General features: G+C 49.1%; 1 protein-coding gene across 1 annotated transcript in view; it reads left to right on the plus strand.

Moving 5' to 3' along the window:
• Window positions 1-11,981, plus strand: part of ZFHX3 (zinc finger homeobox 3) — a 153,264-nt gene extending 141,283 nt beyond the window's left edge. Inside the window, exons 9-10 of the mRNA XM_061471762.1 lie at window positions 635-6,088; window positions 9,830-11,981. Of these exons, the coding sequence (XP_061327746.1) occupies window positions 635-6,088; window positions 9,830-11,409 (7,034 nt within the window). The 3' untranslated portion in view covers window positions 11,410-11,981. The remainder of the gene's footprint in view (window positions 1-634; window positions 6,089-9,829) is intronic.
• Window positions 11,982-22,433: the final 10,452 nt, after the last annotated feature.

The raw sequence follows: 22,433 nt of genomic DNA on the forward strand, positions 1-22,433 counted from the left end.
GTGAGGCAGCACTGGCACATCCAGGGTAGTTAATGCTGTCCTGGGCAAGGGGATCTTTTTTTGGCCTCTACCTATATCAGAGTTTTCTCCAGCAGGACTGTGCTCTTAGAGCCTGGGTAAGTGGCAGTGCACTGAGTGGTTGTTCCTTCTTCTCCCATCTTCCCTCAGACAGCACATTTTGAGCTGCTGCCAGAAGGACCCACATTTCATTCCTATTGTTTCTAGCTTTGGAAGTTCCAAGACCCAAATACTGCATTCAGTCTGATGAACTTTCTTATTGGAAAATAGGCAGAACATCAAAGCAAAACAGCAAACATGCACAGGTGGCTGAATGTCCTTCACTTAAAAGGAAGCATTAAAGGTGATAAATTCACTAAGAAAATGTGTGTGTGTGTGAACAATTTCCACATATTCATAGTGGGCGAAGCAAAGTAAATTGTGTAGGTTTTTGCAATGGGCCATGATGATGATAATGGGCTGTTATTAAAATAAATGAATGAAGATAGAGAAGTGTTAGAAATACCTATCGTATTGCAGAGAAAAAACATGGACTTATTAAGGACAAAAAGAGGGCATTGATCTGCCCCTCTGTGCTGGTGTAATTGTCAGGTTTGCTCTCGTTCTGTTTTCACAGAGATCCCTGAGGACTCAGGAAAGGGTCTTCTGCCATTGGACAGCACAGAGCACACCGGAGATCCCAAGCCGGTTCTGGCCGATCCAAGCTCTGCCAGGGAGGACTCCAGCTTCCTCTGTTGGAAGAAAGGCTGCAACCAGGTGTTCAAGAGCTCGGCAGCCCTGCAGACACACTTCAATGAGGTCCATGCAAAGCGGCCTCAGCTGCCGGTGTCCGATCGCCACGTCTACAAGTACCGCTGTAACCAGTGCAGCCTGGCTTTCAAAACCATTGAGAAGCTGCAGCTTCATTCCCAGTACCATGTCATCCGGGCAGCCACCATGTGCTGCCTCTGCCAACGCAGCTTCCGAACCTTCCAGGCCCTGAAGAAGCACCTGGAAACCAGCCATCTGGAGCTGAGTGAGGCTGACATTCAGCAGCTCTATGGTGGTCTCTTGGTCAATGGAGACCTCCTTGCGATGGGTGATCCTTCGCTTGCAGAAGATCACACTATCATAGTTGAGGAAGATAAGGAGGAGGAGAGCGACTTGGAAGATAAGCAGAGTCCAACAGGTAGTGATTCAGGGTCAGTGCAAGAGGACTCTGGCTCAGAACCAAAAAGGGCCTTACCCTTCAGAAAGGGCCCTAACTTCACTATGGAGAAATTCCTAGATCCGTCTCGCCCATACAAGTGCACAGTCTGCAAGGAGTCTTTCACACAAAAGAACATTCTCCTGGTCCATTACAATTCAGTTTCTCACCTGCATAAACTGAAAAGAGCCCTCCAAGAGTCTGCTACAGGGCAGCCTGAACCGACCAGCAGCCCAGACAACAAGCCTTTTAAGTGTAACACCTGCAACGTGGCCTACAGTCAGAGCTCAACCTTGGAGATCCATATGAGGTCTGTCCTGCACCAAACCAAGGCTCGCGCTGCCAAACTGGAAGCGGCTGGGGGCAGCGGCAGCAGTAATGGAGCTGGCAGCAGCAGTAGCAGCAGTCTTTCTTTGGGTTCATCCACACCAAGTCCAGTGAACGCTACCAACAGTAATACTTTTACAGCCACCAACACAAGTAATTCGGGCCCAGTTCCCATTCCCAGCCTGCTCAACCAGGTAGCCAGTGACAACATGGGAATTCCTACATTAGGTAACCCTGTAAGCGCTAGTAGCTCCTCTGCTTCGGAGCCCAAAGAGGTAAACCGAAAGAAGTTGGCAGACATGATTGCATCGAGACAGCAGCAGCAGCAGCAGCAGCAGCAGCAGCAGCAGCAGCAAGCTCAAACCCTGGCCCAGGCCCAGGCCCAAGTCCAGGCCCATCTGCAACAAGAACTGCAGCAGCAGGCTGCTCTTCTGCAGTCCCAGCTCTTCAACCCAGCACTTTTGCCGCACTTTCCAATGACCACTGAGACCCTTCTGCAGCTTCAGCAGCAGCAGCATCTTTTGTTTCCTTTCTACATCCCTAGTGCCGAGTTCCAGCTCAATCCAGAAGTTAGTTTGCCTGTCACCAGTGGTGCGCTGACATTGACTGGTACAGGTCAGAGTTTGCTGGAGGACCTGAAGGCTCAAGTTCAGATCCCTCAGCAGAGCCATCCACAGCTCTTACAGCAGCAGCAAGGCCAGCTCTCCTTGTCACAACCTCACTCCGTCCTTATACAGAAGAGCCAGCACCCTGAGAAGAAGAATAAATCCGTACTGAAGGAGAAAGAAAAAGAAACCCCAAGGGAAAGGGAAAGTGCAGAGAGGGGAGACAGTAGTGTAGCATCTAAAGAGTCTCTACCTGATAACTTAAAGCCCAAAGAAAAGAAGGACTTTGTACCAGGCAGTAGTTCAGAGCCTTCCTTACTGCCGCCACGCATTGCCTCTGATGCAAGAGGGAATGCCACAAAAGCCTTGCTGGAAAACTTTGGCTTTGAGCTTGTCATTCAGTATAATGAGAACAAGCAGAAGGTGCAGAAGAAAAATGGGAAGACAGAGCAAGGTGAGAACTTGGAAAAGCTCGAGTGTGACACATGTGGCAAGTTCTTTTCAAACATCCTCATCCTGAAGAGCCACCAAGAGCATGTTCACCAACATTACTTTCCCTTCAAGCAGTTAGAGAGATTTGCCAAACAATACAGAGAACACTATGACAAACTGTACCCACTGCGGCCTCAGACCCCAGAGCCACCACCACCACCTCCTCCGCCACCACCTCCACTTCCTCCAGCACCTCCTCAGCCGGCTTCAACTCCTACCATCCCTACGTCTGCCCCACCGATTACCTCTCCTACGATCGCACCAGCCCAGACATCTGTGCCGCTCACCCAGCTCTCCATGCCAATGGAGCTCCCCATCTTTTCACCACTGATGATGCAAACCATGCCACTACAGACGTTACCTGCGCAGCTGCCACCCCAGCTGGGTCCTGTAGACCCTCTGCCTGCCGACTTGGCCCAGTTGTACCAGCATCAGCTCAACCCTAGCCTTCTCCAGCAGCAGCAGAACAAGAGGCCACGGACGCGGATCACCGACGACCAACTCAGAGTCCTTCGGCAGTATTTCGATATTAACAATTCCCCGAGTGAGGAACAGATCAAAGAGATGGCGGACAAATCTGGACTGCCCCAGAAAGTGATCAAGCACTGGTTCAGAAACACTCTTTTCAAAGAACGCCAGCGCAACAAGGATTCCCCATACAATTTCAGTAATCCTCCCATTACCAGCCTAGAAGAACTGAAGATAGACTCACGGCCTCCTTCTCCAGAACCTCAAAAGCAGGAGTACTGGGGAAGCAAGCGGTCCTCCCGGACACGCTTTACTGACTACCAGCTCAGAGTCCTGCAGGACTTCTTTGATGCCAATGCTTATCCAAAGGATGATGAATTTGAGCAGCTTTCTAACTTGCTGAACCTCCCAACACGTGTTATAGTGGTGTGGTTTCAGAATGCCCGTCAGAAGGCTAGGAAAAACTATGAGAATCAGGGAGAAGGCAAAGATGGGGAACGACGGGAGCTTACAAATGACAGGTATATTAGAACAAGCAACTTGAACTACCAGTGCAAAAAGTGCAGTCTCGTATTTCAGCGCATTTTTGATCTCATTAAACACCAGAAAAAGCTTTGTTACAAAGACGAGGATGAGGATGGACAGGATGATAGCCAGAATGAAGACTCTATGGATGCAATGGAGCTCTTAACTCCAACCAGTTCCTCCTGCAGCACACCAATGCCCTCACAAGCTTACAGCACACCTACATCTTCAGCCAATGCAACCTCCTCAGCTTTTCTGCAGCTCACAGCAGAGGCAGATGATTCCTCCACCTATAGTTCTAAAGTAGAAGCTACAGAAGAGAAACCAAAGCAGCCTGAACCTCCAAGTACACAGCAAAACCAAACTCAAGAGAAGCAAGTGCAACCAAAGCAAGAGTCTCAACAGCAACAGGACCAAGGAGAACAAAAGACAAGTTCAGCACACCAAAAGATTTCACAGTTATCCTCCCCTTCTTCATTGCAACAGCCACCTCCCCCTCCTCAGCCCCCTCAGTGCTCCTTGTCACAGTCAAGCCCAAGTCCATCTCAGCTCTCGCATCTCTCCCTCAAACCCATTCATACATCCACCCCTCAACAGCTGGCAAACCTACCTCCTCAGCTAATCCCATACCAGTGTGACCAGTGTAAGCTGGCATTTCCTTCATTTGAGCATTGGCAGGAGCATCAGCAACTTCATTTTCTGAGCGCACAGAACCAGTTTATCCACCCCCCATTCCTGGACAGAACCCTGGATATGCCGTTCATGCTTTTTGATCCCAGTAATCCACTACTTGCAAGCCAGCTGCTATCTGGGGCATTACCACAAATTCCAGCAAGCTCAGCCACTTCACCATCAACTCCAACATCCACAATGAACACACTGAAGAGAAAGCTGGAAGAAAAGGCCAGTGCAAGTCCTGGAGAAAATGACAGTGGGACTGGAGGAGAAGAACCACAAAGGGATAAACGTCTAAGGACTACGATTACCCCAGAGCAGCTGGAAATTCTTTATCAGAAATACTTGCTCGACTCCAACCCAACGCGGAAAATGTTGGATCACATTGCTCATGAAGTGGGCTTGAAGAAACGCGTGGTTCAAGTTTGGTTTCAGAACACGCGTGCACGGGAAAGGAAGGGGCAGTTCAGAGCCGTAGGGCCTGCCCAAGCCCATAGACGGTGTCCCTTCTGCCGAGCTCTCTTTAAAGCAAAGACAGCTCTGGAAGCTCATATCCGATCCCGTCACTGGCATGAGGCCAAGAGAGCTGGGTACAACTTGACATTGTCTGCTATGCTCTTGGATTGTGATGGGGGACTGCAAATGAAGGGAGATATCTTTGATGGAGGAAGCTTTTCCCACATGCCACCAACAAGCAGTGATGGACATACTGTTCCTCTCTCCCCAGTGAACAAGAGCATGGAACTGTCACCTCGAACTCTGCTGAGTCCATCCTCCATTAAGGTTGAAGGGATGGAAGACTTTGAGAGTCCCTCCATGTCCTCAGTCAATCTGAGCTTTGACCAAACAAAGCTGGACAATGATGACTGCTCTTCTGTCAACACTGCAATCACAGACACTACAACAGGAGATGAAGGGAATGCAGACAATGATAGTGCCACAGGGATTGCAACCGAAACCAAATCAACATCGGGACCCAGTGAAGGTCTCACAAAAGCTGCCATGATAGCAATGTCTGAATATGAAGATCGTCTGTCTTCTGGCCTGGTCAGCCCAGCTCCCAGCTTTTACAGCAAGGAGTATGATAATGAAGGTACTGTGGACTATAGTGAAACATCCAGCCTTGCAGACCCCTGCTCACCCAACCCTGGTGCAAGTGGTTCAGCCAGCAAGTCTGGAGAGAGTGGTGATCGGCCTGGGCAGAAACGCTTTCGCACTCAGATGACTAATCTCCAGCTAAAAGTTCTTAAGTCATGCTTTAATGACTACAGGACACCTACCATGCTGGAGTGTGAGGTCCTGGGCAATGACATTGGACTGCCAAAGAGAGTTGTTCAGGTCTGGTTCCAGAATGCTAGAGCAAAGGAGAAGAAGTCCAAACTCAGCATGGCCAAGCATTTTGGTATAAACCAAACAAGTTACGAGGGACCCAAAACAGAGTGCACTTTGTGTGGCATCAAGTACAGCGCTCGACTGTCTGTACGTGACCATATCTTCTCTCAACAGCATATCTCCAAAGTTAAAGAAACCATTGGAAGCCAGTTGGATAAGGAAAAGGAGTATTTTGACCCAGCTACTGTACGTCAGTTGATGGCTCAACAGGAGCTGGACCGGATCAAAAAAGCCAATGAGGTTCTTGGTCTGGCAGCTCAACAGCAGGGCATGTTTGATAACACCCCTCTGCAAGCTCTTAACCTTCCTGCTGCATACCCAGCACTACAGGGCATCCCTCCAGTCTTACTCCCAGGCCTCAACAGCCCATCCTTACCAGGCTTCACTCCATCCAACACAGGTGGGTATGGATATTATCACACTGCTCAGAGACACAGCTTAACTTGACACATCTTTAGCACAAGCAGACGTTCTCTTGAGGAATGGCTGATACCTGGCCCTTTAGTGGAGTAGATTTGACATCAAATGAGCAATAGGTATTTTATCTTTTAATTCCTGAATTTGGGTTTTCTAGCCAAGTCTGAAATAGAACAAGATGTAGACATTTTGTATATCTCTTTTTCCTTAGCACAGACTAAAAATGCTGAAGCACCTTTGAAAAAATGAAGAATAAAGGCTTTATCAAATGGAACAGGAAAAGGGCTAATGTGCTGAATGCATTGTTCATTATACCTTTCATTTTGCTATTAAATTCAGTTTATGTAGTGCCATCCCAAATTTCCACTAACTGTGAACTGTTTCTAGGCAAAAGTGTGATGTGCCTGGTAGCACTGGTGACAGACTCCTGGAGCATCTTAATGTAATATCCTTATGGTGACCTCCAGGACTAATCCCAGTGCAGCCGTGGGTTGGTTTCTGAGTCATGGCTGGATAAAACCTGAAAGTACCTTCTTAACAAACAGTGGTGTAGTCATGGGTCATATCTACTTTGTATTTTAGTAACATTTTTTCAACAATACTTCATAAAAATAAAATTTGTCAGAGTCCTTTGGGTGGCCTAATCCCAGATAATGGACTTTGTTTTTTTGAGGATGTACCTTTTCTGTGTACCTGGTGAATACGTGGAGTGTGTAAGATTTGTCGCAAACACTGGTGGTGGAAGATACTGCTCACTAGACTAGCAGTGGCCTAGAAAACATGATCCAAGAGCCTTGTTTACCGCCTGCTACATCGATGGCATCCCAGGGACATGCCTGTGTCTGAATTCCACTTGTAACAGTAATTGATGTTCTCTCTGAGGCTTACTTTCACTTGGAAGACTTCCCCGTTACTTCTGATGATCCTTTTTCAAGTTAACTTTCACCAGGGCTGATTTACATTTACAGAGATATACCAAGAACTGAGTCCAGTGTCTTGTCTCCAGAACAGGCTTAGTCTGTCTCGGGTTGGAAAGCCTGTGGCACCATAACGCCTGGTGCAGTTACACCAGATGCCACTGTGCATCCTTGTTTTCTGCTCTGCAGCTGTACAGGTCTGCCTTTAATAGAAATAATAATGGTACAAGAGTTCTCAAGAACAAGGGTTCTCCAGGTTCGGAAACAGGAGGAAAGGTATTGGTGGCTTCAAGAGAAACACCTGGTTTAAGAATGGAAATCGAGGACGTGATTTTAACAGTCTCTGATACAGATGTGGGACTGAGCTGACTTTTATCAAAAAGTAAAAAGTCTGATTAACATTCCTTTTTGTTCTTTTTTTGCTTGATAAAGCAGCCTGTCTTTGCATATTCTTAAAAATCATGTTTGCTGAAATGATAACTTTCTCTTATTGTACTGAACTGATTGGCTAATGATGAGTTGTAATCCATAGTGTGTAGCCTAAATAGGATCTGAGCATCTTCCTGGCTCCTTAATCGGAAACTCAGTCTCCTAAAAGACTTTCTTACGCTTTTATTCAGCAGCCTGACTCTGAAGTTCCTTTTTCAACAGATTGAAAAATTCAGTGCAGATGTTGCCAGGTAACATGGTTGTATCATGTTAATAAAATAGCCATCTTCTTTTGTCATCCAGGAGGTAAATCTTCAGATAAGCAAATCAAAGACTTAGACAAAAGGATAGTAGCCAGTGTGAGCAGCTACATGGAGCTTGAGCAGCTCATCTGGCATTCACAGCAGGACTGGCTACTGAGCTGCTCACTGTAAATCACATCACTACCACCTGAAGTGTGTCTGTGGTGTAACACACTTCAGGTGTAACACCCTAAACAGAGCACCAGAAACCCATGAGTCAAAACGGATGTCTTTCTGTCCCCTTAGAGCTGGCTGTGTTCACCTTTTTCTCCATTGCTGCATGTCTCTGAAGTATCTTTGGTTGACAAATGAAGAACAGTTAAATTTCACTGTATTTTGGGGGCTCTGAAAAAGCTTTCTGCTGGGAGTTAGGGCCTCTGTGAGGCTTTTCACATAGTTATACAAGTCTTCCCACGACCCCCAAAGCAAAGTAAAATTATTCTTGACTACAGTTGAGGGATAGGTCATTGTAATTAAACCATTTTTAAAAACAGTTGCTGTTAGAAATTCTTCTGTTTGGGGCTGCTGCCCATTTTTGCTTCTTTAGTCTAATCCTAGCTACACATCCCAAGGGCATCTTTCAATGCCAGGACTTCTTCATGTGATACTTCTGTTATTGCCTAAGGTCTTGTTTCAGAAGCCAGAACTAGGCGAAGAGAATCTCTTTGGCAAATTGTATTGTCAGCCTATCATAGACAGCTCTGTGCTGTTTACTTCGTACCCCAAATTTGTAACAAGATCTAAAATTACTTTTTTGCACTTCAATCTATATTGTTGCTTTTGTTTTCCTCCAAAGACCGGTATGTGTCCTGGGGAGACGGGGCTACGTACTATGAATGTTAAAAGCAATCAGTGACTGCCTCGACAGGACTAAGCTATTTAGAAAGTCAAACAGACTGTTTGTGGCCTTTAGATAAAGCTCCAAAGGTCAGGCCATCTCGGCTCAAAGCCTGTCGAAGCAGATAAGGCTGTGCATCCAGGAATGTTATGAATTAGCTGCTGCTCCCACACTTGAACCTTTTGGGGAGCGTTCAGCTAGGGTACATCAGTTTCAATGGCATCTATCCGTAATATGCCCTTATCTGAAATCTACAAGGCTGCTGTGTGGAGGCTCACTTCATACACTTCATACCGTCACAAATCACTGTTGTCTTGATACTGCATCTGGAGCAGATGCAGGTTTCTGATGGGCTTTGCATCAGCCATGGCTGAGCTCTTGGCTCTTGGCCGCCCTGCTCCCAGCCCTCTGGTGGGTCCTGCAACAGGCCAGCCCCTGAAGACTGTTGGCCCCAGCCCCTAGCTGTGTTTGAGTCCCTTTACACTGCCTTTGCAGGGCGAAGGAGCCCCGTAGCAGCTCAATTTCCCTGCCAGGAATCACTGCCTGCCCTGTTCACAGCGATGGCCCTGCTGGCATGCTTCCCTTCCTGTTTTTGCTGTTGAGAAAATGGGTGGACTTCACACCCACACTTAATCCATCTCCTTTGTGAGGAAGCATCGTGACCCTTTTAATTCCACCCAAACACAGTGTTCATGCCCTGGGGTTTGTCCGAATACCACACAAACTTTGAGATAATTATCCAGAAGCTGAGCACCCAAAGCCTCTTACACTGGAAAGAAGGATGGGGTTGCATCAGAGGTTTGTGGATTGGTGAGCATCATCCTTATAAGGACAAAATAACTTAGATTTAGTCTGTTTGGACCTCTCCAGTTGCTGCGAGCAGGGTTTTTTAATCTGTGAAGATTGTAATGAGATTGACAGTATCTAGTGTTGTGGCATCCAGTGTCATACCTTCTTGCTGGAGTTCTTTGGCCAAGGGACCAGTTACTGCAGATGTAGGAAAAGCACCCATCCGTGACATCAGCTATTAATCATTTGGGAATTGCAGAGGGGTCAGTAAAGCAGCAGCTCTGCTGAGCATACCGGGTCGCTGGTGGGATGCTGCTGGTGATGAGGACTGACAAGCACATCCCCACGGCACAGGGCCTGGGAGAGTGGGGAGAGGAGTGGTTGTCACACCTTGTGCTTTCTGCCTGCCCAGCACCAAGTGACTGCTTGCCTCTCTCTCCTCCTTGCAGCTTTAACTTCTCCCAAACCCAACCTGATGGGTCTGCCCAGCACAAGCGTCCCTTCGCCTGGCCTCCCGACCTCTGGATTACCAAATAAGCAGCCGCCGGCCACACTGAGCTCGCTCACCCCGGCACAAGCCACCGCAGCCGTGGCCCCGCAGCAGCCGCCAGCAACGACGCCGCAGCCGCAGCAGACACCCCAGCCACAGCGTAAGGAGAAGGAGAGTGAGAAGGCAAAAGAGAAGGAGAAGGCACCCAAGGGGAAGGCGGAGCCCCTGCCAGGGCCCAAGAAGGAGAAGGGGGAGGCAGCGGTGGGTGCCCTTTCAGCCCCACTACCCACCATGGAGTACGCCGTGGAGCCCACCCAGCTCCAGGCGCTGCAGGCCGCCCTGAATTCAGACCCCACCACCTTGCTAACGAGCCAGTTCCTTCCTTACTTCGTCCCCGGCTTTTCCCCCTACTATGCCCCGCAGATCCCTGGCACCCTGCAGAGCGGGTACCTGCAGCCCATGTACGGGATGGAGGGGCTCTTCCCATACAGCCCAGCGCTGTCACAGGCACTGCTGGGGCTGTCCCCCGGCTCCCTGCTGCAGCAGTACCAGCAATACCAGCAGAGTCTGCAGGAGGCATTGCAGCAGCAGCAGCAACAGCAACGGCAGGCGCAGCAGCAGCAGCAGCAGCAGCAGCAGCAGCAGAAAGTGCAGCAGCCCAAAGGAAGCCAAACCCCCGTCCCCGCGGGGGCTGCCACCCCGGACAAAGACCCTGCCAAAGAACCCCCCAAGCAAGAAGAGCAAAAGAACGCACCCCGCGAGGTGTCCCCCCTCCTGCCCAAACCCCAAGAAGAGCCCGAAGCAGAAGGCAAGGGCGCAGACTCCCTCTGCGACCCCTTCATTGTCCCGAAGGTGCAGTACAAGCTGGTCTGCCGCAAGTGCCAGGCGGGCTTCAGCGACCAGGAGGCGGCCAGCGACCACCTGAAGTCCCTCTGCTTCTTCGGCCAGTCCATGGCGAACCTGCAAGAGATGGTGCTTCACGTGCCCACCGGCAGCAGCCAGGGCAGCGGCTCGTACCAGTGCGTGGCGTGCGAGAGCACGGTGTGTGGGGACGAAGCCCTCAGTCAGCATCTCGAGTCAGCCCCGCACAAACACCGAACAATCACCAGAGCAGCAAGAAACGCCAAAGAGCACCCCAGTCTATTACCTCACTCTGCCTGCCCCCCCGACCCCAGCACCGCATCTACCTCGCAGTCGGCCGCTCACTCAAATGACAGCCCCCCGCCCCCCCGGGCCCCCCCGGCTTCCCCCCACGCCGCCAGAAAGCCCTGGCCCCCGGCAGCCCCCCGCGCCCCACCGGGGAAGCCACCGCCGCCGCCTTTCCCTCCTCTCTCCTCATCTTCAACGGTTACCTCAAGTTCATGCAGCACCTCAGGGGTTCAGCCCTCGATGCCAACAGACGACTATTCGGAGGAGTCTGACACGGATCTTAGCCAAAAGTCAGATGGACCGGCGAGCCCGGCGGAGGGGCCCCGGGACCCCGGCTGCCCTAAGGACAGTGGTCTAGCTAGTGTAGGAATGGACACCTTCAGATTGTAAGCTTTGAAGATGAACAATGAAAATGAATTTAAATGAAAAAAAAAAAGTTAATAACAAACCAATTTCAAAAATAGACTAACTGCAATTCCAAAGCTTCTAACCAAAAAAAAGAAAAAAGAAAAAAAGAAAAAGCGTGGGTTGTTTTCCCATATAACGATGCCGGTGGGTTTTACATTTCTTTTTTTCCTTTCCTTTTACTAAAATAAAACTACAAAAAAAAAAAAAAAAAAAAAAAAGAAGAAAAAAAAATCTGTTACATTTGTCCTTTCGAAGGTACTGTTGGTCTGGGAGACAAAAGCCTGTGCTGTCTCCTCACTGTCTTCGGAGCTTGAGTCCCTTGTATATTGCCCCTTTTCAACCGCCCCACGTCGATAGCACAGCAGAGGCCGGCACGCACTGTATGGGAAAGCAGCCCACCTTGTTACAGTTTTAAATTTCTTGCTATCTTAGCATTCAGATACCAATGGCTTGCTAAAAGAAAAAAAGAAATGTAATGTCTTTTTATTCTCAGGTCAATCGCTCACACTTTGTTCTGTTTTCAGAATCATTGTTTTATATATATATATAATTTCTTTCGTTTGTTTTGGGGGTTTTTTGTTTCATTTTGTTTTTGTTCCAGAAGAGGATTTTTTTTTTCTTTTCCTTTTTATTTTTATTTTTATTTTTCTCTTTCTCTTTTTTGTTGGTTTGTTTGTTCTTGGGGGATCTTGGGGGGGTTTATTGGGGATTTGCTGTTTCTGGGGGGGTTTTTTGTTGTTATTGTTGTTTATTTAAAATGGGCAGAAAGTATTCAAGAGAAAAACAATGTGAACTGCTTTAGCTTTTTTGGGGATCTTAAGGGTAGCTTTTCTGCTGAAGCGAATTTCAAGGGGAAGAGTTAAGCACTCCCACTCTTCAGAGAAAAAACCCACACAAAGAGTGTTGAAGACTCTGAACTTAAAAAATAAGTTTTAAAACAACTGACTTTCTGTATTTATGATAGATATGACCATTTTTGGTGTTGAGTAGATTGTTGCATTGGAAATGAACTGAGCAGTATGGTAGATTTAAAAGAAAAAACCCTTTTGTGTACATTTAGCTTTTGTATGGTCCAGCTGACGGCTTCTCATTTGATGTTGTCTTGTTCATTCCTAGCCAGGTAGATTGCAATCCATTGACTCACCTAAGCTTTTCTCCTCTTTGTACCTTTACTGTCCGTTCCCCCATCCTGTAATCTTCCACTTATGGTCGCTACCTTCATTTCTTAGAGGGTGGTTGCATAATTATTTTATAAAAACTAAAGAAAGAAGTTCAAAGGGTTTTGGGGGGTCAGTAGGATCCCTTGCAGAATATTTTTTGTTGGGGGTTTGAAACTTTTTAAGGCGTATACATACGATTTACCTATGTCTGTTACCCTTGTGCACTTATCTCTTTCTTAATTTCCATTTTTCCTTTTTTTTTCTTCTTCTTCCCTTCTTTTTTTCCTCATTTTGTAAATGCTTCAAAGACTCTGTTCCTGAACTATAAGCATTTGTTTCTGTTTGTGTAATTAGGCTGCACTCTGTTCCTTCTTTTAAGAGAAGTTTTTGTTACTTTTTTTTTTTTCTCTAAAGAAAATTCATGCTTTAAATAAAATCCAAAGACATACCCTTTCACCACTGGTGCAGAATGAGCAAAAAGGATTCTTTTTACTTGAGAATTTGTTTCTGATTTAAACAAACAAGTCTAAGTTTAAATAAAGAATAAAAAAAGTACCCAGGTTGTTATCTGTGCTTCTTCTGCAAGCAGAGAGACAACTCTTAGCGAAACCCCAGTGCACCAAAAGGCAGGTTTCTCTTTCCAAGTTCCCTCCCGTGGCAGGCACTGGTGTCCCCGTCCCGCTCCATGCCCCACTCGTGGAATGCGCGGACGCGTGCATGCGTCTCGTACGGTCCGGACTTTGAAAGGCAAACTTTGTGCTGCTAAAATGTAGGTTTTGGAGACAAATAGATGCTGTTTCACTCCCGTAGCCAAATGTCAACAGAAACAATCTCCTTTCCCCCATCCCACCCCTCGTTTCCTCCGAAGTGCAAGAGCCTTCTCCCCATCATCTTCATCATCCTCCTGCTTCAAAAAGGAACTTCGAAGACGTGAACGCAGGTTCTTTCCATCGCCTCTGGCTTCTCCTCCCTGTGCTGAAGCCACTCGTCAGCCCTGCGAGAGACTGGAGCATTCGAGAGATGAACATGGGGTTCATTTTCTAGCAGGACACTTTTATTTTCATGGAGTTTTGGGTTTAGTTCAATGAATGACTACATCCTGAGCTGTTGTACATATTTCTAACTAGGCTAATGCACAGTGCAAATTCCTTTTTTAATTGTTTTTTTAAGTAGACAGTACTAAAGAGAGTACCATCTAATATTCCTACCAGAACCCAATTGTAGCATAAGGTGTCAAAAATGGAAACAAGTACACAAAAAGAGTTTGCTGTTTTAACAAACTGTTTTCTTTTAACAAAAGTTCTTGTATTTCTCCCTGTGTTTGAGATGAACATTTTTTAAATTCTAAAGTTGTACAGTTTTTGTTTTCCATTATTTTATCTTGTTTGTAATTCTATGAAATCTATATATATATATATTTTTTGCCATTTAACTGTTGTATGTTACTCTATCTGTATCATATAGAAATTTTTTGTTTGTTTTGTTTTTGATTCTGTGTGATCCAAGTTAACAATTTAACACTAGCTTTATCTGTCCAATCCCACAGGGTCTCTTTTGGAAATCCTTTTGTTTTGTCTCATTATGTTTCTTTTTTTTTTTTTTAATTATATTGCTTGGTCATAGTGCAATTTCTCTCTCTTTCTTCTTCCCCCTCCTCCTTCCCACCACTAAAAGGTTTTATAAATTGATTTCCTCGTATTTTTTCTAACTGTTTCTAGAGACACTCGGTGCGAGGTAGCCTCCTCCTCATGCAGTGCTAGGACCCATCCCCCAGCGCTGCTGGCCACCCTGGCCTAAGGTGGGGACCCCCGGCCCTGCTGGGACACCCCTGGCACCGTGCCCTACCACAAGCCTGGCCACCCTGCCTCGGGAGCCCCTGTGCCACCCCAGAGCCCACACATGGCCTTTCCAGCCTGTGTCAGAGCAGGGCTGGGATGGGCGCAAGGAGAATATTCTGAACTTGGCATTGAACAGGTTTCTGGTTTATTCTGAGTAAAAAGCTTTCCTAAGTGGTGAAAATGGCCAAAGTTTCATACAATTGAGAATCAAGAGTAGGGTGTGTTGGGGCTGCCCATGCCTGAGGCAGGCGTTGACACAAGCCAGCACACACGCTGTCCGTGGAAATATATTTTGCTTTAAAAAGAAAACCTAAACTTTCAAATAGAAGCAGAAGTTGGGTTGGTTGGTTGGATGGATGGTTTGGTTGGTTGGTTGGTTGGTTTGTCAGCGCTTAGATACTGCCCACTGTGAACACAAAGCTTTGACTATTTTTTTCACTTTTATTTGGGGGGGAGGGTGAGGTTGGGTAGAACAGAAAGCATTAATGTGGTAAAGAGGGATACAAACAGCCTTTGCAATGTACAAAAAATAGAGCAAGTGAAACCAAAAATGATGTTCTTGGTGTTTTTCTATAATGTAGTCTTGTTAGCTTTTTTTTGTTACTGTAACAATGCTGATCTCAAACTGTACCAAAATACATGGAGATAAACAGAAAACCACGTGGGACTTACTTTCAAAACTTTACAGAATTTGTCACAAAAGACTTTGTTGTCATAGTTGAGTTGACTGTAGATGGTAATTGAATATACTCCTTTGGAAATATTTCATCACGTATGTTTCCTGCTCATTGTGATACATTAAAGACAAAAATGAGCAAAAGCTCTCGTCTCCGATGTCCGCGCTTGTGCGGTGCAGGGTCTATGTTGGGGTGGGTGCGTGCCGTGCCATGCTGTGCCGTGCCACTTGGATCGGCTTGAGCTCCTGCATCCCACAGCTCTTGTGCACCCACCAGCACATGCCAGCACATGCGTCCATGTCCCTCCCCACATGCGGGTTCTTGGGCTGACGCCACGAATTGATGCTGAAGTAGAAGGAATGAGCCAAATGGCGCAATCCATTCATGGCTTTGGGATGCATTGTGTATGAAAAAGACATTACAAGTGCTTTAATTTCACTAAATGATTGTGTGACAATTCTGGGCACGCTGCTGTAATTACTGGTTAAAGGGAAAGCATGATGCCTTGATGGGCTGAGGTCATCTGGAAGCCTGAAAGCCAGAAGTGAACTAAAATCACCATCTGTTTTCTTCTACTGATCAAACCAAAAGGAGATGAAGGTAAGAAAGGTAAGTGGCTGACTCACTGCTCTTCCCTTTGCTTCCAGTGCCTCTTGAGCAAGGAGGAAACCTTGATGAAGTACCAAGTGTTAAATACACAATTCTGCCACCAAAAACTGCCCCTTGCAGCAGAAAACACTTGAAATTCATTAATAAGGAGACCACATCCGAAAGAGAGCCACAGAGGCCACCGTTCATCTCTATTTCATTACAGCAATAAATAAACAACAGAGCAGCCCATTGTAAGCAGGACAGGCAGGCTGCTCAGTACGGGCGGCCTTGGCCATACTGCTGCCTCCCTGACAGTGAGTGGCTTCCTCTTGCTCCCTGGGGAGCAGAGCCTGAGCTCCACAGGGTCATCTGGCCCGAGCAGGGGTCCTGGGGAGGAAATCTTGCAGATGGCAAGAGTATGGAAGCATGCTTTAGTTAATTGGGTTACTCACTGGCAAGCAGGTCAGTTCAGTAACCAGGCTGCTGATGCACCTTCACAAAAAAAGAATACAAAAGCAAGAAAAAAACAGCACTCGGACAGATTCAGGCTCAAAAGAAGCATGACTTCTAAAACAAGGTGGGTCAAGATTGCCAAGCCCCGATGACTCCTGCTGCTGCAGCAGACCCCAACCAAGGCAGCAGGGCCCCGATCCCAGTGCACAGCTCTGAAAGAGACCGTGTACCCTGGTGATGGGAATGATCACACCTGGCTGTGTGCTGCAGCTCAGCACCCCAAAACAGGCCCCATGCCAGGCTGCCCAGTCCTGCCCTGCTCTCCCATCATGACCCTGGATAGTGGGCTCTGGGTTTCCGCTGAGCCATTTGAGTATTTTTTAATGGCAAAAATCCATCCTGAATTTCCTGCAAGTGGATGAGGCTGTGGCAGTAATGGGGTCACCAGCACGACCCTTCCGCCGGCATTTGCACTGTGTCACGTTAATGACTTCAGTGTTGTTCACAGATCTTTGTAAGTTTATTATGTAACACTGCTATTTATTCCTGGTTGAATTCCAGTTTAAAACAGCTATGCTTGAGAAAGCACCTCTCCAATGCTCAGAAAGGTGTAAATGGCCTCTGGTAGTTGCATAAGCTGCAAACTAAAAAACTCAGTGATAGCCCATCTGTTCAGAGCTGTGCACCAGTAGAGATTGTGCAAACCTCTAACAGAAAGAGGGGTTTCCATGCTGCGATTCTGGTAAGAGGAGACCAGGAGTGTGATTGACCTTGCATTGACATCACCTAAAAGACAAGAGATTTAGCTCTTCCTAGGCCAAAAAAATACACTTTTGTTATCAAAACAGAGCAGTGATGGGGTGTCTGCTACAGACCTACCTTGCTGATGGATGTGGAGCAGGATTCCCATCTGGAGCATGCCTCTTCCTTCTCATGCAGCCTGTGTGTTGCTGTCCTCGAGGCAGCATGAGCAGGGGCTTTGGGTGGTTCCATCACAGCTGGCATGCAGTGCTATTGGATGCCCAGCATACGCTGGCACCGAAGGAGGAAGCAGTAGGCTTCCCTGTGGAAGCTGTCTCCAACTGGCTTTTCCACAGGGAACCCCACCTGAGTGTACAGTGGAGGTGAGTGGTGCATGAGCCCTGCATCAGCACACACCAAGGGTGCCATTGGAAACATGGGCGATGGGGGCAGGAGCTAGGCCGTGGTACAAGCCACGTCCCACCAGATGGCAGGGCCCAGCAGCTCTCAGAGGCTACAATGGAGGGTGCCTTCAGGAAGTCATAGAATCATAGAATCACAGAATAGTTAGGGTTGGAAAGGACCTTAAGCTCATCCAGTTCCAGCCCCCCTGCCATGGGCAGGGACACCTCACACCAAACCATGCCTCCCAAGGCTCTGTCCAACCTGGTCTTGAACACTGCCAGGGATGGAGCATTCACAACCTCCCTGGGCAACCCATTCCAGTGCCTCACCACCTTTACAATAAAGAACTTCTTCCTTATATCCAATCTAAACTTCCCCTGTTTAAGTTTTAACCCGTTACCCCTTGTCCTGTCACTACAGTAAATGGTCTCTCCTGCGCCTGCTACTGGTGCACAGCTCTGCAGGACATCACAGCAGCTTGGGCTGCCCATGCCAGGGCTAAGCCATCCTGCTCCTGGGCCCCCTGCAAGCAGCACCGTGTCGTGCAAGCAGCACAGTTGGCTCCAGGGGGGCTGGAGACAGGCACAGCAATGCCACCATCAGCAGACACACAGGTCAGCACTATGGAGGGGCCATTTCTGCACCAGCAGCCATGGTCACTGGCTTCCCTCCCTCACTGCAGCCCAACACCGTGGCCAGTGCTGCCAAATCCCTGCAGGGGTGCAGCATCAGGGATACACTTTCCACGTCAACAGGTGACAGAAGAGCTGCATTTTTAAGGGTGCCCAGGGCATGAAGTGCAGATGACCAGGACTAAACCAAGGCCAAAAGAAACCCCAAAACCTTGCCAGCTGCCAACTTCCAGTGAGACTGGTTTTGCAGCACAGGGCAAGCTCCATGGAGCGGCTGGTCCTGCACCCCGCATGGTCATAGCAGCCCATGAAGAGTTTGGGCCAGGCACAGACCCATTCTCCTGATGACAGCAGCAGCCGCAGGCATGTCACTTCTGCAGCCAGGTCCCTGCTGAACTGAGCGTGGTCCCATGTTAACATCTTTGCTAAATGACATCTGAAGTCTGCTAAGAGAGTCGACTTCTCTAATGCAGATGGATGCTCTGAGAAACTGCCACCAGGCTTAGGCTGTGCCAGCAGTGGTGAAGGGTTAAGTCCATCAGCGCTTAAACTACAAATGTGGAGCCCATTCTCTCCTCCAAGCTCGTTAACAATGTACACCTGATGATCTAAAGCACTAGAGAGTCATTTTAATTAACGCTCTGCCAGAGGGGATGTGGTGGAGACACTGATTTCACTCCAATGACTTTCTATTTTGGTATATTGCAGAATTGGTGCATTAGTTCCCCTGGCTAACATGGTAAGCTAATCCAACTACAGCAGTGTGGGCACTGCCTGGCTCCAGTGGCTTCATGCCCCTGCAGCACACAGCTGTCATCCTCATCCCACCATCGCAGCGCAGGTTGCACTGCAGAAGTGACAGACAAAGCCCCACACCACAGGGCCCATCGTCGTGCCCAGTGGGGCCAGCGGCCACACATCCACCTGTGCCCAGCATCCTGCCTCGGGGAAGGCACCAGCGTGAGCTGCAGTGACACAGCTCCGGGTCTCCTGCAGCCTCTGCTGTGATGGAAGAGAGACTTCATGCTGCACCCCAGAGAAAAGAGAGCGGTACCTATAAATGGTATTGTGCTGTTGGTTAGATGGTAGCATGATGTTACTTAATTAATGTTTTAATACCCTAGGCATCTTCTGTGCCATATAATTCATATTGATTCTGCTGTGAGCATGTTCAGTTAAAAAGACTCTCTTTCCTAAGCAAACTTTCAATTATATTGAATTGTCACAGCGAAAAAGGGCCTTTTCTCAGCATGGGGGAGGGTATTCTCTGCCAAACCACTGCTGGCCAGGCCGAGCACAGACCTGTCCTCAACTGCGAGCTGTGGACCCCTGGCTGCCTGCAGCACATCACAGGGATGACGGGCCTCAGGTCACTGGGGCTTTGCTGCTCCTGGCCAGCCCACTGGGAGCTGAGCAGGGACTGAAGGATGGGCTGGATCTACATGGGTTGAAGTCATGCCTTTGGGGATCACTGCTGTTTTCTGAACGTTTGCTAGTTTGGTCTCCATGTCCTGTTTTGCAGGGCTTTGCACACGTGGGCCATCTGGGCTTCCTGGAGACCTGCGTCCCCCCTTTCCCATAGGATTCCAGAAGCCCCATCTGATGCACTCCAGAAGTGATGGGTCTCTGCTGAAAACAGGCCAGTGGGGATAAACCCTGCCATGCCGAGTCATGGGGTGGTTCCTGGCACCTCCTGATGCTATGGTGCTGAACACACCAGGGCTTGCAGGGAGGTGAAAGCCAAATCAGAACTGACACAAAATTATTAGCAGGGCAGAAACAAGGAAAAGGCCCCCTTCCTCCCATAATCAGGTTAATGTGTGCATGGAATGCTAAGTGTTTTGGCAAAGCAGCACCTTTTCTTTCTAAAGCAGAAATTCAGTTTCCATTAAATGGCGCTGTATCCCTCCAGCTTCAGCAGTGCTTCTGAGCAGCAAAAGGGGTGAGGGACAAGGACATGGGCTGTGACCAGCCTCCCAGTGTGTGCCATTGTCCTGATGTGCCCTGTGCAGCTGGAGAGGGCCCCCTGCGTGCCCACGGCAAGGGAGGGCCCAGGGGACAGATCCCTTCTGCCAGGGCACCCCTGGCTCCAGCATGGTCACGTATCTCAACAGCATCAAGGGGATGCAGGGAGTCAGTGATGCCCCACACAGGAGCAAGTCCATGCATTAGGGGCCTTACCTCATTCTTGCAGGGCTTTGTGGAGCTGGGACTCAGCTCCAGGCATCCAGGCAGCTTCTAGAAGGAAGCCTGCAAAGCCCCAGCTGTTCATGGGACCCTGTCACAGCAAATGGGGCCAAGCAGCCAGGAAATGTACCATGGATCCAGTGCCCTCAACAGCACTGTGCACAGAAGCACCGGCCCCCAGCACACCTCCAAGGTGGGGGTGAGTGTTTTCTCTGCACCCTCGATGGTAGCAGCGAAGGCGGTGGCTGTGTGCATCTTGTTGCCTCTCGCCACCTCCCGCTGCAGTGTCCCAGGGACAGCTCCATAGCAGCAGGTTCCAGACCTGCTGTGCTGGCCAGGAGCACTGTCCCTGCAGTGCAGGAGCATGGCCATGCACACGGCTGGATGGCACAACCATCACAGCCCAGCCTTGCTGGGGACCTGCACATCCCTCTCCTGTGCTGGCTGCCTCCCTGGCCAGCTCTGCTTCTTTGGGCTCCTGCTTTCCAACGGCACCAAGAACAAGGTCTTGGGGAAGGAGCGCAGGGAGGTGCTGGCAAAATTTGTAAGGACATGTTTGCTTCCAGCAACAGAATACCTTGGCATCCTAGAAGGATAACACGTGCCTGCGAGCAGAGGGCCATGGTGCGTCAACTCAGCCACGTGCATCGCAGCAGCAGGCAGCTGCCAGCTTTGTCACCAGCCCCTGCCACAGTGCCACAGCCTCATGCCATCCCTCAAGCCTAGCCCTGCTGAGCCTGTTGTGCCCAGGATGGGGGCACATGAAGGCTTCTCCCTGCACAGGCTCCTCTATGAGGAAGGCTTTATTAAAGATCTCTGTCTTTTTTTTTTTTTAATAATGAGGCAAAGATAAAAATTCTGTATTTTCATTACTCCCTATTTTCACAGCCCGCTGAACAAAAACACAAAGCGCTTCTCTTGCTGCCCCTTGCTCCCTGGCCCTGCCTCTTTCTCCCATGGAGTTCAATTAAAGAAAGGCGAAAATTGAAGCTGTTGTACGCAAGGCGATTGCAACATGCATATTTGATTTTTATGATGGATCTAAATTGCTGAATAAGGCCATGGAACAAAGGGAGACTGCGGCTTCCTGCCCATCACAGCCAGCCAGCCACTGCAGAACAAAAGCGGCAGCCATTAGGGGCTCAGCAGGGAGACACATTATATAAATGACTTTGTTTCTCTGCCTGTTCCCCCCCACGGGGTGCTCTGGACAGGGTTGGGGGCGCCTGATTTGCACATCCTGGGGAGAGCTGGGTCTGGGGCACAGCCGCTGTAGTCGCAATGTGGAGAGAGCCAAGCTTGCCCAGCACAGGTCCCGTGGCCACACCAGGACTGCCAGGTACGGGACACATCCTGCCAGGGCTGAGCAGTGCCACGGGGATGGAGGGCATGGACCCATCAGCAGCTGCAGCCCTCCCTGGTGCCTCAGCATGAGGACAAGGATCTGCCTTCTCTTTCCTCTGGTGCCATGCGCAAATGGGGAACAAAGAGGTGCAGGGCTGTACCCTCCTGCCCCACCTGCACAGCTGTGGGTGCCTGGGTGCTGGTGCTGGACAACGGCAGGTCCCTGGGTGCCAGTGTTGGGCCACACAGCGCTGCAGGAACTGTGGCCTCCATGGTCCCTGGGTTAACTAGGGATGCAGGAGGCCTGTGCCAGCGGCTGAGCCTTCATCAGACCGTGATGGCCCTGTCACCACAGGGACACCCTCAGGTGTTTGGTGACATGTCCCTTACCAGTGCATTTGGCAGCCCAGGCTGCTTTGTGGCAAGTGTCACTGGCTGGATGTCCCTTAGTAGGTCAGAGGGAGCTGCCTAAGCCAAGTGTTGGTGCAGCACCACCACGCTGAGAGGACACATGGCCAGCAGGAGGCAAGATGCCTTGAGGTCCCACAGACATCGGTGCAGTGCGTGCCAGGTGATCGGGCTTACACCCAGCCAGGGAGCTGATGCTCTGATCTCCTGCTCGGAGAAACCACCTTTTATGTTTAGTAAGAGACATTCATTAGGGAAGCTTCAGGCAGAATATCTGCGATTCCTCAGTCTGCAGGGGAAGGTGCTTGACAAGGACAGGATCTGGTTAGGATCAGACTGGGTCGGGGAACAGGTTTCCTCGAAGCCAGCAAGGGGAAGAGCTGGGTTCATGCCAGCAATGCTACAGGACTACATGCGGCTCTGCATGGGCAGTGTCTCTGCACGGATGGGCGCTGTGTCCCAGCCTGACGTGCGTGGTGATCTGGAGACAAACCTCCACAACACACCCGAGTGATTAGCATCTCCATGGAACAGCCGTGTCCCCAGCACAGCCCCCGGTAGCCCATGGCC

This window comes from Pezoporus flaviventris, unplaced genomic scaffold, assembly GCF_033815535.1.
Source record: "Pezoporus flaviventris isolate CSIRO_AGI_PZ_B2104156 unplaced genomic scaffold, CSIRO_AGI_Pfla_v1 ptg000067l, whole genome shotgun sequence".
Lineage (NCBI taxonomy): Eukaryota > Metazoa > Chordata > Aves > Psittaciformes > Psittacidae > Pezoporus > Pezoporus flaviventris.